The sequence below is a fragment of the Strigops habroptila genome, chromosome 5 (genome assembly GCF_004027225.2).
Source record: "Strigops habroptila isolate Jane chromosome 5, bStrHab1.2.pri, whole genome shotgun sequence".
NCBI lineage: Eukaryota > Metazoa > Chordata > Aves > Psittaciformes > Psittacidae > Strigops > Strigops habroptila.
This window is the reverse complement of record NC_044281.2, coordinates 52,652,463-52,668,723: the sequence shown is the minus strand read 5'-3', so window position 1 is coordinate 52,668,723 and position 16,261 is coordinate 52,652,463. Positions and strand designations below refer to the sequence as shown.

At 38.7% G+C, this 16,261-nt stretch overlaps 1 protein-coding gene across 1 annotated transcript in view; it reads right to left on the bottom strand.

Annotated features, from left to right (window-relative positions):
* Positions 1-514: 514 nt before the first annotated feature.
* The window catches only part of SNX4 (sorting nexin 4), a 35,927-nt gene continuing 20,180 nt past the window's right edge, over positions 515-16,261 (bottom strand). Inside the window, 8 exon segments of the mRNA XM_030487359.1 lie at positions 515-2,465; positions 2,870-2,984; positions 4,417-4,562; positions 5,373-5,472; positions 6,887-6,976; positions 10,809-10,874; positions 12,426-12,487; positions 14,017-14,089. Coding sequence (XP_030343219.1) covers positions 2,418-2,465; positions 2,870-2,984; positions 4,417-4,562; positions 5,373-5,472; positions 6,887-6,976; positions 10,809-10,874; positions 12,426-12,487; positions 14,017-14,089 — 700 coding nt within the window. The 3' untranslated portion in view covers positions 515-2,417.

Here is a 16,261-nt window from a genome sequence, read left to right as displayed (position 1 = left end):
GAAAACGCACACTTCAGAAGTGTGTGTGTGTCATGTGGACTCTATTAACCACATTGAAACAGCCATTAATTAGATTACTTCCCGTTAAGTTAAAAAGCTAGAAGAGGGGGAGACACCATAACTGTTTGCCGAGATTCACAAGTACAGAGACCACACACAATGCTTGTCTAGAAACAGCAGAAATAAAAGAAGTTATTGGACATTATCCTTAAATCACCTTTTACCCAATTTCTGTCAAACAATGCAAACCCTGTTCAAATGCATCTTCTCTTACCTAGATGAAGACACATGAAATTCAGAGAGCTAGTTCTGTTTGGGAAAAAACAAAGCAGGGATCAAAGCTGGCTTGTAAAAAACATCTAATTTTGGCCTTAGCACTATGTACGTTCTTCACCTAAAAGGCAAATCAGCTAGTTGAAATCCAAGATGGACAAGAACAGATTTTGAGAAATTGAACAGCAATTGTCAGATTGGGAAGACAGCATGTTTTCAAAAAAACCCAACATAACAAAAATATCAAAGAGCAATTTTATTTAGCTTATTTGGCACAAAACTTACAAGAACCGTTTTGTTCCCTTTTTAGATTTAGTACAACTAGCAAGGAAAAAAGGCATACTAATACATTGAATAAGCTGTACAGCAAGTGAAATGTGGGAAGAGGCACCAGAAAGTTCTACCGAAAATCAAAGTGCATGAAAAATACCTACTCTGAGCGCCTCACGGTATTGTATTAAGGCACCACTCCTTTCGAAGGTTTACTGAATACATCAAGTGCGCAACTTCTTGGTTTGGAATGTAAGAGTCCTTCAGCCTGTATTTGAACTGGATACTGCAACCTCTGAACGGAACAATGCTTCTCCTTGTCAGTGTTAAACGGCGAGATCTCTTCCTGCCCAACACCATCTCTCAGCCAGGAGTGTCACTGTCACATGCTTTGAAAAAGCCAACACAGGTTACCAGAGTGACCAGCATTTTACTTCAGAGTTTTAAGCTGTACTGTACACCAGGTCTATGAATTCTTTACAATGGTTTCATAGAAAAGAAATGCTGCAGAGTAACATGGGACATTCCAGTAACTACATAATTACATTTAGATAATTTATCAAAAGAACATTTAAGGACTTCCTGCAGTATCTCTTAAAAAACAAAAACAAAAAATGCCCAAAAACCAAAACTCTGAGTAGTGTTATAATCCAGAATAATTACATAGACTTTTCAACAGAATTTTACAAAGCTTCCTTCAGGACTAGCAATCAAGTTGGACAAATTCCACAAGACTCCAGAAACTTTAAGTAAGTACACAGAAAAAGACCAATATTAGACAGTGGTGTTTTTCATCACTGAAACATTTAACAGAAGTACCTGTAACTGCAAATCATGTTATACTGGTGTGTATATATATACACACACATATATACACACACACACACTGAAACATCATTACAGGTGCCAGACACCTTAGCTCACTGTGGATTCTGCACATCACTGCTGTTAAGTACTACAGAAGTTGCACCAGGATTTTTATTTCAGCATCTTCATTAAGAACTATTCCTTTAAGAACCAAACCACTGCAGTTACAAGAAGAGGTACCACAGGCCAGATTCACATCTAGTGTTAAACAGGTTCCAAACAACCAAACAGAAGTTGCATCTGGTTCTTACCAGCTTTGACTTTGGTTTTGCTGCTCAGCTGGATCACCAGTCTCCTTTACTTGCAGGAAGAAGTTTGATAAGAAATCAATGCCCATATCAAAACTTAAGTGGGAACGAGAAAATGCAGAATATTGTATCAAACCATTGCACAACACCTCTACTGTAGAGAGTTTCAAACATCTCAGGAGCTTGAGACTGCTTAACGTGAACTCTGGAAAAACACATTTCTCTATGGACATGCAAAGGCATTTAAATATGCACCCTAGGTGTTACAGGATTTCACTTTTTGTCCTCTTTATGGTGTAGACCTCAAGAACACAACTGTGTGTTCCATTATAAAACCAAAGCACCCTTGAGCATTAAAAATTCTAAACAGCAAGGGCTAAAAAAAAGGTCATCTGGAAGTGATCTACACATTAGAGAGCATGGTGTTTCACAAGTCTCAGAACAGTTCAGTTCATACTTTCTGGGATAACTTTCCCTATACCTTTGCCCCAATACAGAGCTGTAGTTTTCAGTAACTCTCTAACCCCTGAATTATTTGCTACCACATATAAAACATGCCACAGAAGTGGCAGTCAGGGCTAAACATTTAATGACATGTCCTTTTTGTCCTTGATTAACAATTACAATCAGCAGAAAGAAAAACTATTCACTCAACTCATTTATTTCATGATTTGTAAGTCATGTAGCAACTTAACATTGGTGTTATACATTTGTGCTTCTGTTCTCTGGCACTTGGAGGAGGAATTCATTTCCAGATAATCACATCTTGCTGAAGCATTCCTTTGCATTTGTCCAAACTTGAATTCCCTTAAAAAAAAAAAAAAAAAGTTAAAAATCTATAGGTGGAAATATACTTTGTTTGCAAACCTCATCAACAGACTTTCTTCTACAGAAGACCCACAAAAAAGTCCCACAAAATTTCATGCAAGAATAAGGCAAAGACCACACCAGAACTGGACCACTCTGCCTATCAGATATATGTATATATACACATATATATATGTCTCATATATATATATATGTGCCTCTGTGTCATAAATATCAACATTAACATGTCACCTAATTAGAATAGGATGGAATATGTGGAAGGTTTTATGCTAGTGACTTCCAACCTTCTGTGACTGCAATGTTCCTAGTTATTTCAAGTTTTCATCTGATCCCCTGCTGATATGATGCATACACCAGCCTGGCCTTTCACAAACTAAACGTACCTTTTTGCACATGCTAATCTGCATAACAGCATAGCTTATAAGCGCCTCCTTCAAATCGTGATTCTTTTGCTCTTTAAACCGTTCAATGTCAGCCCAGGCACTTTTCACAAAGTCTCTGGAATTAAAAGCAATTATTTCTGTTAGTGTTTTACATGTTCCGTCCTCTGCTCATCATCCTTCCTCTGGACTCTCAGCAGACAAGCTACATATGACAATGTGCTCCATTGTCACAGTAAACCAAGTCCTGTAATTACTATGCATCCCACAAACAGGACATGTCCTTATTTTATAATTGGCACTACTACCTAATTCTCCATCATCTTCTTAAGGTTTTGAAAACAGAGAATCAGTTTCACAGGATGCGCTTGGATTGTTTGGTTGGTTTGTTGTTTTTTTCCCCAGTAAGCATCACTGCCACAGAAGCAGCATAATTCAGAATACACTTTTTCCCTCAGATTCTATTGGGGTAACCAAGTATCTTTATGCTAACATTCAGCACATACAACATCGCACGTTTCTTTTTCAATTGTCAAGTCAAAATCTTCGTCTTTCCAATGCAAAAACTCGCTTGTCATCAGGATGTGAGACATTCAAGTACAACAAAACACTTACAATGTAAATTTGACTTAGACGATTCACTTCAGGAATTTCGTTGGTTTGGGGAATATGTCTTTAGATCTCCTTAACTAAAATGGAAGTAGATTTCTGTAATTCATAGCTGTTATTTGTGCTGGACTCTACGTACAAGTATTCGCTTGAAAATTGCTTCCAGAGCTACAAAAGCACATCTCCAGTACTTCTGTCAAAATGATTAAGAAATTGCATTTACTGAGAGTCTTGTTGGTTTGAACTATTCATGAACTAGTCTTATCTTTCCAGCTTTAATCCTAACATATTAGGAGATACCACGTTTACCCCTTGTGTTATACAATGAACGTGTGCTGACATAATCACGTTGGTTTAGGAATGTTCGTTCTTACTTTTCATGTAAGGTCCCTTCCAACCCTAACCATTCCATGATTCTATGTTTGCATTCCTGAAGAAAATTTCATTACAGTACCAAGAAGCAGCTACTCACACACAACTTGCCAGAACTTCTATCTCTTCCAAACAGGAGTTTGTTGTCCCCCACATAAGAAGTTGCAGAATATGAGCACAGGACCCATATACATAAACCTAACTAAACACTGTATTTGCAGCAAATCAGCTTTTGAGTCTTAGGCTATTCAGCTGCAGACCTACAAGCCCACCTGCTAAACGTGTTACTAGCTGAACATAAAAGCATGCAAGTCAGCCATTAGAGTAGGCTCAGTAACTGGGAAAGTCATCAGGTTTTACATAAGCCATACACTCAGACCAGAAGCTAACTGCATGCACTGTACTTTATTTCACAACTTGCAGCTGACAGGAGCTTTTATAGACAGCTCATAAACACCAAGAATATATTAAAAACACTTATAAAATGCAAACACCTCCAAATGCATCCAGTCAAGGACTTTTGCTAAGACAAGGCTTGTGTTTTCTTCAAAGAAGTCAAGCCCGTTTACCTGCCCTCCAGATTTTTAGACTTCAGTTGTTCTTCTCCTTCCTGTATCTGCTCTTCTAGAACCTTTAACTTGGCTTCCCTCTGCTCAGGGGTTTCCTGCCCAAAGAGCTTGCTGGTCATCCCTTTCAGGGAGAACGTTCTCACAGTCTACAAAAAACAGACACACTCTAGGTTTGGGATTCCTGAGCACAGCCACAAGACATTATGTGATTTTTAACAGCATTTGGGCTTATTATTCAGCTGATTTTTTTGCTTTTACATCCAATTCATGAATGAAATTTTCATTAATAGGTAGCTATGGTGGCTCACATCAGCTTGAGCAAAGTGGGAAGGCAGTAATTTGATGTTCAAACTCTTTAAGCCTAATCTGTGGATGGGACCATGAGTCATTCCACTGATACAGGCAGCCTTTCAGAGCACTTTTTGTACTGAAGTGGGAAGGAAACTAAGTCTCGTGTTCTGTATGAGAAAGAAAAGCCATAATGTAGTTCTGTATAGAACATCAATAGATCCAACAGCAATATTAAGAATTCCAAACATTTTTTTCAAGTTACCACTTTCAGATGATGTTTTAAGTAACATAATCTTCCATATAAAAGGGACTAACACCATATATAAGTAACATCCACCTTTCAAAAGGCAGAGGAATCCTTTCATAATTCCCAATGTTTTGATCTTTACGATAGAGTTGTTTGTGTTATTCTGCTCAGGTCATATTTCCTGCAACCCTTTACTTGCTCAGAATTCAATAAAAGAAGTTTGGTACAAACAGCTTATGTCACCAAGAACCAAGTTACTTTAAACCTCAGATGCTTACAAGCTCATATGATGCCGCTTCTCCTAAGCAGCAGCCAGCATGTTAGTGCCATTTAAATGTCATTCTAAGTAACTTGGCTCAAAGAAAAAATAAATTTAAAAAACGAGGCATCTTGGAGAAGAAAGTGGAAAAAGACTCACTCCTGTTGCCAGCTCCTCACACTGCTGTTTCTTAGATGTTAGGTCCTGTGCAGCCATTTCCAAGTCATATTGCATCAGTTCATGTTTCCTGCAAACTGCCCTGAAAAGTAAGTAATGAAAGCTCTGTCACGTAATACTTTGTTTTGCTATGTTTCCCTCCATTTAAACTTTACAAATGGCATCATGCTTTTTTTTTGTTTTTTTTGGCAGGCAGCACATTCTGTTATTTATCTAGCTCAAATTCAGCAGCCTTATCACAGAATGCATAACTCTGCAAAGGCTGTAGTTAAGCAAGCTTGGATCAAAGTATAAAGAAAGTCCTTAGTACAGCAGCATTCTGTTCCTCTCTTTAGACTCATTCCAAGACACACTCAGCAATGCAAGCCCTACCACCTACTTGAGGTAAAATAGTTTTATTCAAAATACATTACAGAAAAATCACAACTATGACAAAAGGTACCTGGAGACGGCACCAGTCACAGCAGCAACCTATCAGTCAATCATAAATTCTTCACAGTTTAAACAATGAAACAAGAAATTGTGCTCCTAGATTCATATAGTGCCTTTCATCTGGAAAAGAGGAGAGTTTTCTCTGGCCACCTGCAGTGAGTCCCAGTCCTGTGTGGGCTGACAATGCTACATCCGTACTCCACGGCCGGATGCACATTCCTCTCCCAGGAGAGGCTACTAGTATACTCAGTTCCCACACAGCAGCCGTCACACTCGCCAACCCAATTCTCTATAGCATCACTGGACCTTTCCAAGAGGTGCTCTCCATGGGCTGGCTCTGAAAAATAACTTCAGGCTTACAGCACAAAGCAATTTGCTTTTGTCTCCACACTTGTAATGGACAACTGCCCTATAAAGGCTAACTTAAAAAAATAAATAGATAAATTACTATTTAGATGCACAATATTGTACAGCAGATTATTGTACAGGAGATTAATGTTATATAGGGCACTATGAAACTTGCTGGAATTTGTAATGGCTGTAGCAGCTCTGTTTAACTTATCTTGTTTGAAAACTGAAGCTTTCAGTGCATTGTGGCACTATTATATCAGAAGCCAAGGGAATCATAGAATGGTTCGGGTTGGAAAGGACCTTAAGATCATCTAGTTCCAACACCCCTGCCATGGGCAGGGATGCCTCACACTAGACCATGTCACCGAAGGCCCTGTCCAACCTGGCCTTGAACACTGCCAGGGATGGAGCATTTACCACTTCTTTCAGCAACCTGTTCCAGTGCCTCACCAGAGGAATAACAGCATTACCTTCCACAGTACACTGATTGTAACATTTCTGTCATTTCACTAGTTATCAGCTCAGTTCTAATTTATATTGCCACCGGCATGGCAATCAAATATGAATAAGCAAAATGAAAGGTGAGAACATGGAGATTCCACAACATTGAAATTCCCATTTAAGAGAACAGCATATCAAACTAAATTCATACCAACACAGTGTTAGAGAAAAGGATTACAGCTTCCATTTGAGCTATACACTGCTGCACATACCGCAGTGCTTCTGCATAGAAGAGATATTCTTTCAGCTGATCTGCATAATGTTCCTCTTCTTCCAGTATGTCATCAATAGAAGCCGCATACCTGGTGAAAAACAGCCACGGTTAAGTATAAAGTTCCTTAATTTAACCTTTAAGGACTACACATACAGTAACAGAGGACACCTGTTTCACAGAAACACCAGTCACAAAGTAAAACAGTGAAAGGCACTTCCAAAAAGGGTTGCTTGTTTTTAATTAAACTCTGAATCAGCTAATGTAAACGTTCCTGCAGGCTTGTTTCTTTGGTTGTTACTACAATGAATCTTTTGACAAGTACAAAATCAATCCTAAGTTTCCTGCTGAAGATGAGGCAGTTTTTCTTAGAGGAAAGAAAACCAATTTACTCCTTTTCTTCAGTGGACTGTCAATAGGCAGCACCAAGGCAAAAAAGACATGGCGCAGAAGAAATCCTGCAAGGCTTAAAGCATTAAGGCATAGGAACTTGAACATCATGCTTTCTGAAAAGCAAAGAGGCTGCTTTCATTGTTCATTATTCAGCCTGAGTATGAGAGAACTCACAGTGGTGCTCTGAACACCACAACATTATGTCCTTCAGCTCCCTGAAAGTCTGTTTTAGCCCACAATACAGGACATGTGTCACTGGAGATAAACAGAATGAATGAGATCTCACCACAAATGCCTTTGTTTATTCTGCTAACTCAGTCTGGACTCTCAAGTATGTGGCAATCCCCTACACAGCTGCAGGCTCCCTGAAGCGAGCACATGCCCATACTTGTCTAGTGACCAGCACAATAGGACCCAAATGTCAATTACAGCACCTCTTGGCTTTAAAGTTTTTGCAAAATCTTTTGAGGTTTTACCCTTTCTTCCTGTGTCTCTCCAGTAACTGGCTCTATGGAAGAAGTGACAGTCTCAAGCTGTACGGTAACTGGTAACGTGACTTGAGAGACAACAAGAAATCCTGCAAGCTCTAAAAGGAACAACAAAGTCACTTAGACCCTTGGGAATCTAAGGGAGGTATCTGAGGGAGACACTCCTGCTGGAAGTTGCCATCCTCAGGCATGCTCAATAGAGCATGGGCAGCAAGGCTCTTCAAAGAGCTACTTGCAGAATAACTGGGAAAATGGGAAGACTGAGAAAGAGCTGTAGACATGCCCACCTGTGCATTAATTTTAAGTTTGCAAGGAAGATGAGTTGTGTTGATTCTCTGCAAAACCAAAGAGATGGCATATCCAGGAAAAGCCCTACTAAGGCTATTGGTGATAAATAAGCATGTGAAATGACCAGCAACAACAGATCAGTTTAAATAGAAAGGAAAAAGAACCGGCAGAACAAGAATTCACATTATGAATCAAAGTAAGGAAGACGCACAACTGCTGAAAAATATACTTGTTCTGAAAAAATCCTACAGCTACACAGGTCATAAGTGGCTTACCCTCTCTATTTTTAAGTTCTGAAGTGCAACAGTTTTAGTACAGTGGTTAGATTTTTCAGGACAGCAGGTGGACCACACTTCATTTGCAAGTAAGTTCTAAGTTTAAAGCAGTGCTAGAGCTCATCTGTGGCAAAGCTCCTCTGCAAAAAAGTCAAATAAAAACCCCCAGCAAACCAAAACTCACCTTACCTGGACAGGGTTTTCATAGTGACACTGATGTTTGATTTGAAAAACAAAACAAGAAAACCAACCAACCAAGAAAAACCAAACCCTCAAAAAGTAGTAAGACAAGCTATATTTTTGACTGCCTAAGCTGAAGCTTAAATACTGGTTTGTCCTAAGCAGGTAAGCAAACCAGAGAAAATTTTATGAAGGGACACTGCAGTAAGTTCTAAAGGTACCTAACATGTTCCCATTCTTCATGGGAACCATCAACTAAACCCCAGGTTGAGTTTAGACTGGTTCCACCTGCAATGACAGTCTATTTGATACAGAGATAAAGGGTCTCTCATTAATAGAATAAAGGACAGAAGTCAAAGGTCCAGCATTTTTTCCTTTGATCTTTTAAACGCCAGAATTACAGCCATTCATTCAAGCTTTCTCAGCATACTCTGTTGTTTTCTACCACTTCAGCAAACTTCATCCTGTTACATATAGCACACACCCAGAGAAGCTTTGAGATGTCTTCTCCAAATATTAAGCAGTTTTAGATCATACTAAACAATAACAACTCAAAAGTTTAAACAAACATCTAGTAAAGACTACAACATATGAGGTAGATAGAGGATAATTAAATTAGTCTTGAAGTTTAACATCTATACTAGGCAAACTTCTTGAAGTAGCTTTCTGTTGCAGTAAAATCCTGTCTAATGTTATGAGAATGGTAACTGGACTAGTAAATTATACTTTCAAGAGATCATAGATATGAACCTTACTGGTAGGAGACCACGTGGGTCACTGAATGAGTTCCTCAATCTCACAGCTGCTACTTCTTGTTTGTCACCAAGAGATTATTGTTGTACAACAGTGCAAGAGCAGAAGAGATGACAGACAATGAAAGCTACCTCAGACTTCATGCAGTGATTAAAGTTACCCAGAAATTCACTGTCATTACCCAGGATCTTTAACCCTAAGTTGTTACCGACAGAAATATTAAACATCTTGGATGTGTGGAGAGAATTCAGCCTCCTGACTGAGAAGTGTGACCCGCTTCTTTTAGTTGGTTATGCATTTCTAGATGTTTGACATCTTAGCGTGGTGTATCCAAACCACTGAAAACCTATTTGTGCCTCCTTAACTCCTCTATGTTATACCGTATTCTCATAATCTCTTCAATTTCTGCATATTGCAGTAGGTGCTTAACAGTGTATTCCATCTCTACTTCCATTATTTGCTTCTGAAAGCAGAATGCATTCTCCGTTTCTTCTAACCAGGGCCCTCTGCCTAAAAAAGTACTATAGCTTTTTTGGTTTGCAAACCATGATGTTAGCCAAAATACAGAAGTGTGAATAAATTCTTCAGAGGGGTTCAAACTCTTAAAGATCTGATAAAACCCAAATTTTTCTGAAGAACCTGAGGGCAGTTTGGCACAGCACTTCAAACCCTTTCACCTAACAAGACATAACACCAATAAAAACCAGGCAGTAATATATAAGTAAATCTGCACTGCAAACTAAAACTGGTAACTTGAGTTCCACACAAATTATACTTTATCAGTAAAAATACTGTATGAAGTGTCAAGCAGCTTCCATCTCTTGCTGGAGTTGTTACTTATCTGTACTGCGCAGTTACAGAAGAGGAATCAGAGTGATGAGAAATTATACTGTTTCACTTACTATATACGACTACCTGAAAAGCAGAGAGCAGTAGCCTAGAATACCACTTCTGCAAGCACTCTGAAGTGCTAGACTCTTATTTTGAAGGTTGTGCTTTGCATACTCTGCCAACTGACTCTAAAGATGCGAAGAGGGAGGATTCTGTACTTTATTACTTCCAGTCAGTATATTTGTTTCAAGAATCCATTGGAGTTTTGATGCTGATTAATTAAATTTCTTAACTCTCTGTAATTAAGTCCAAATCTGTGTACCATCTACTGCATGGTACAAAATGCTGCTATCAAAACCAAATGGATCTCATCAGGGCTGCAGTACATTAAAGTTGTATTCCATCAGTTTCTGGCATAGTAGCTTAAAAGAAAAACTGGAAGGATTCCAAACACTTCTACAATTTCAAAATAATAATAAAAAAAGAAACCCCTCTGATTCTCCTGAGACCTTTTGAGCTACTTAATACAGTACGTGGATGCTAAAATTGTGCCTGCATCCAAATCACAGAAACACTGTATACCTAAAAACAAATCACCCCCAACTTTCTCTGTACTCTACTTGTATGTACTTTGGGGTTGAGGGAAAAGAGAGGAAAGAGGGAGAGTTCCACATCTGGCTTACATCAAACTATCAGATATTCAGTCAGTACTTACACATCCATGTGGTGGCCAGCACTCTGCAACCCATCCCCCATCTCCTTTTCTATTGCACTCCACTCACTGTAGGAAAAACAAACGAGAAACAACATCACACATGAAGGGTAAGGGAAGTTAATAAGCTGCATCCTGTATATAGTTTCTTTCCAGGTGACACCTGAATGGAAACTGCCTCGAAGCTAAACTTGGCTAAACTGTTTTCTTCCTCCAAGGAGGAACACTGACTATGTGGCAAGTCTATTTACGACACTCTGCTAAACAACTGTCGCCGACACCTAAACTCATCCTTACAAGCATACTTAAGTTTGGGATTAGTTTTGAGCAGAAAGTCTCATTTAAATAGTTAAAACTCAATTAAAACCAACAAAACAAAAAACCCCCCAAACACCACCCCACCACCACCCCCAAAACACCACTACCTTGCATCTAAAAAGGGGAGGGGCAGAACTTTCTAAACCAGAATTTGGTCTAATATGCTCATCGAGAAGAAACGAAGCCTTCCAGACTTGTAACACATCAGATGGAAGCCTCTCATTCCAGAAAACAGAAGGTGGGATTTGACATTTGCAAGCATTTTACTGCTCCTGACACCATTTGCTGTATGTTGTTTTCTATTTTCCCAGTAGACTCCTGTTTAGTTCTATTAATAAAAAAAACCCCAAACAAAAAAAAAAAAAACCCCAACGACTTACAAACCACCTCATTACTGCAACAACCTATTCACGTTAGGAAGGTCATTTAGATATACAAGGAAACAGACCTACAATAAAGATAGCAAGAGACTGGTTCCGGACATCCAAGTATGCACACTGCAATTTTAATTGTGTTTTCAGCTTTGTGAAGCCTTACGAGATTTCTTAGTTACAAGGATTACACCCTCAACTCTCTTTACAAGAAAAAACGAGGGGGTCCCCTTGTATTTCACATAATTTATGTCTAATGCATCTATTCTGTCCTCCAGTTTTTCATAAACATTCCACTCGGCTGATGTTGACATTTGTTTGTCTTTGTGTTATTACAGAACTACACCTAATTTCATTTTAAAACCCCCAATGAGAAAGACATCTGCAATCCATTAACCCAGAGAATTAAATTTAGCACTTGAACAGTGTGTAGAAGCAGGAGGTTTCCCTTAACCAGAAGTTTAGATTCTTTAATTCTCCAGTGAGATGGAAAACTTGAGCATGCAATTCACTCATAAATCAAAAAAATGGTTGGCAAATTTGCTTTAAAAAAGTACTAAAACTTGATAGATACAGTTGTTGATTTTTAACCACTAAAAGGACCTACAAGCTTTTCAGAGACAACTGCATGAAAATGGGTACTAAGTTACTTTCTGAAGACACAGAATGCCAACACAACAGCAAAAGCCCCAAAGGTCTGGAATACAAAACAAAAAGCTGAAGTCTCCCACTAGAGACTAAGCTCAGGCAATCCAGAGAGCACTATATCCAACACAGAAATCTCATTAGTTCTGCAATATCAAGTTTTCCAAGGTAGACACCGAAATGTTTTGGATATACTTTTCAAAAACATAATAACATAACCAACAAATTCCCTTCTATCTCTCTACATCTCTCTATGTATGTATTCAAAAACTGGATGAACTCTTACCTGAATACTCTTCCATAGTTGCCATGGACTTTATAGACACCATACAGCCGGTCTGCTACCCTCTGAAACATTTTAGAGTCAGGTTTTGATCATCAACATTAAGAGCAGTTACTTCGTGAAAACCCATATATAACCTTCAAGCTGAAGCCTTAATGTTTTGCACAGGTAAACAACATTAGGCCTAAATCTAATCTAATCCACTACCGAAGGAAAAATCAACAGCACTAAGTCTTTGAAGACTGAAGTCACAATCAAGGCTATATGGAAAAGTAGCGTTGCAAGTTTTGCTTTGGAAGCACTTATTTATAGGATATGCCTATGGAGACCACAAATAAATTACCTTCAGTTTTTGATAACTAGATGTAAGGCATCCTTTAACCAAAAAAAGCCAAATTTATATACACACTTGCTTATTTAACATAAAGATATCAAGACAAAAGTCTGTCCTGACATCAAGATCGTAGGGAAATCTTCAGTAAAATTCTAAGAAGTGACTTGATTTTTCCACCCAGCTCAGTGAAACGAAGGAAAGGAAATGAGCTATCCATTGCAGAACTTGCTGCTCAAGCTAGATATGTCATTTCAGCTGTTGGGAGAGGCAGTACCTGCTGCAGCCAGCATTAAAGTGCTGGCAACAACCTCAGAAGAAAAGACCACATGTAGACCCTGAAGTGTGACTTGTAGTCTAGATAATGCCCATGTAATTATGATGTACCAATGAATGAGATCGAAGTTCTGTAAGAGTTACTGAACTGGTCTGTCAAAGCAGTAAAAAGAAAACATAAGCAAATTGCCCAACAGATCTCACGCACGTAGCCCTGAGAAAAAAAGGCACTGTCAGTATAACACCAGTGATTAATCCTCTCAAGGACCTCAGCTCAACAGGACAATCCATTACCATCCTTTCTGCCACACAGTTTCCATGAAAAATTAAATCCCTGTTGAAGATACTAAAAAGCAATATGCTCATTATTGGAATTGCAATTTCCTATTTCCTTTTTGTGACTTGAGGAAAAAAAAAGCAGCTTCCATTCTCAACCCACAGAGTATCTTGATGAGAACATAATTGTTCTCATCATTAGAAAGAACATTATTCATTACAGATTAAAGAACAAGCCAAAAAAAGAAAAAAAGTGTTCTGTGAAGCATACAGGATTCATACTACAAGCTCTGGAAAACACAGTATTATATGTCTGACCAAAAAACCTTGTTTTGAGGCCCTTCCCAGCACAGACATACAGCAAAAGCAACTTGTCGTCTGAATAGAGAGAAGCAGACATCTCAATCATCTTTAAAACACCTCCATCTGATACATGGCCATCATAGGAAGGGCAGATTAGCAACATGGATGTGTTTACTCCTCCAATGACTATCAAACTCAACCATCCTCTTTGGAACTCCTCTTCCTCAAATCTGTACAAAGCCAGCAACCCCCCTTTGCCACCTCCTTCCCCACACTCCAGAGCCGGACTTCCTCAGGCAAAACTGCCCTTACTCTAGAACACATATTCCAGTTCTCTTGACTAAACAAGAAATACTGCCTTGTAAATAAATTATACTATTTGTCACGACACACATGGGAAATACTTACAGCTCTGACTCGTAGAAGGTGTGATATGACAGACTGCAGTTCATCGCTATAGTGTTTTAGCTCAGTAAATCTCCTGGGAGCAGGAAACAGATAGTACATCATTAGCCATCATGAAAGAAAGCTTTCACAGAATGTAAGATAGAGCCACAATGCTACAGCCAGCGAGACAGAGCCTGGATTATGTTGAAGTGGAATTAGCTGAAGACTCCTAAAAGAAGTGACTGCAGAGTTTAATTTCCCTAAAGCGAACCATCCAACACTTGCATGACTGCTATTTTCTTTATATGCAATCGTTGAAGGTTCCGATCAATTCAAGAGATAAAATTTTATGAAATAAAAAGTAGTTAACTGAAATGACTCCATCTATATCACTGGGGTGGTTTCTTTTTCTTTTTTTTTTTTTTTTTTTTTTTAAACAGGATTTATAGAAGCTAGCATTAGTGAATAGGAAAGTTTCAAGCAAGTACAAAGCCAAAATCTGCTGAAGCATACTTAATAAAAAATTGTTCACATTTCTGACCTGACAAAGACACTTTACTTTCAAGCTGCCATCTAGCCAGTTATAAGTACAGCTTTTCAGGAGCCCAAGGAAACATTCACAATTATCACAATTCCTCTAAGGCTAATCCAAAAGGTAACTGTAACTAGTTATACATGAAACCCTACTGAGATTTGTACCTGCACAGGAGTCATACATGACTAAAAGCCATCAAATCACTACAATCTTAATATCAGTCAGATAACCCACTGCAAGTGATCATATACACACTGCTGGCCTGCCACTACTGAAAGAGCGAGCCACCTCAGTTAGGCCTTGGTGGTAGTTTAAGTTGATACATCTAGCTTACGCTGATGACAAAGATTAATCAGTTGCCACAGCTTTTCTTGTGACTGGTAACCAATTAATCCACAGCAACAGCCACTTCTGTATATGTAAACCCTCCCTACTACACACAGGTCTAACTCATGACCTACTTTGGTACCCAAGAATGTGTTTCATCCAAATGGGAAGCCAAGAACAGCTTTACCTAAATTACTAAACGATGATCTGAAAATAAACACAGAAGAACACAACCAGAATCAAGGAATGAGCGACTAAGATTAGCCTTCCAGGTTGATATTTAAGCCCCAAAAGCTGCACCCCTCCTCCCATTGCAGGCGCACAGTCAGGCTTTGTATTTCAGAATACCTTGTACCCAAGAGGTCTTACTGAAATAAGTCAGATCACTTGTTTTGGGTGACCAAGTATGAAATTCCAGGGTTTTTCATTTAACACCTCTTCTTCCTCTGTAAGGAAGTCTTCCCCTACAATATTCTCATCCTTACATTCAGGAAGCAAAAGCTTTATTGCCATTTCCAATAGTTTTGCTCTCGAGGAAGCATCTTTATAAGATTATGACACACACAGGGTTAAAGTACATAAAAAGATTTAAAAGGCAGCAGAGAAACTGTATGGGAAAAATAAATGTAGTCATTGATCTGCACAGTGGGGTTTAGAGAGCAATCTTTTCAGTTTACACTTTATAAAATATGCACCAGGGCTGTGTGTCAGACAGCTGCAGACACGTACAGTGAAGATATTTGAAATAATTGAATTGAAAACAAAAGATTAAAAAGCACGCCTTCAGCTCCGGAAGACTCCCTTTTCCACTCCAGAAATTTATAACGAAAAGTTTTATTTATCCTGTTTTGTGGCAAGAAAGCTTTCAGGAATGCTGTACTCCCTGAAGGCCTGAGTCAGGAACCTAAGAGGACTTTCAGCATCCTGGACTCTGGCAGCAATACATCTTCTCCCATGCCAATTCCCCCTCCGTTAAAAGATAAAATAATAAAAAAATTACTACTGCAGAACCAAGCTGTCTCCTTTTTATTGTTTCAGAAAAGCATAAACCAATAAAAGCAATGCTATTTTTGCCCAATCTTCTGTGAAGGCTGAAAATTTTACAAATATAATTTTTCAGGAAAAACTCTTTTTAAAAGACTGGTGGTGTGGCAGATCACAGGTTTAATTCTCAAGTAGCTGCTTAAGTCCTACTCGCTGGTGTTTTTTGTAAAAAAAAAAATACATAATTATAAAGTAATTTCCAAACTGAGTTTGGTGCGGCACACAAAGGGACATTCACTTCCCAGTGCATAACAGCAGAAGTGTGAAAAAAGACATAGTTTTGACACTCAGTAACCGAGGCTTTTTTAACTAGCACTTTTCATTTGGTTTTACTGGTTCTGCAACATTACCAACAGCCAA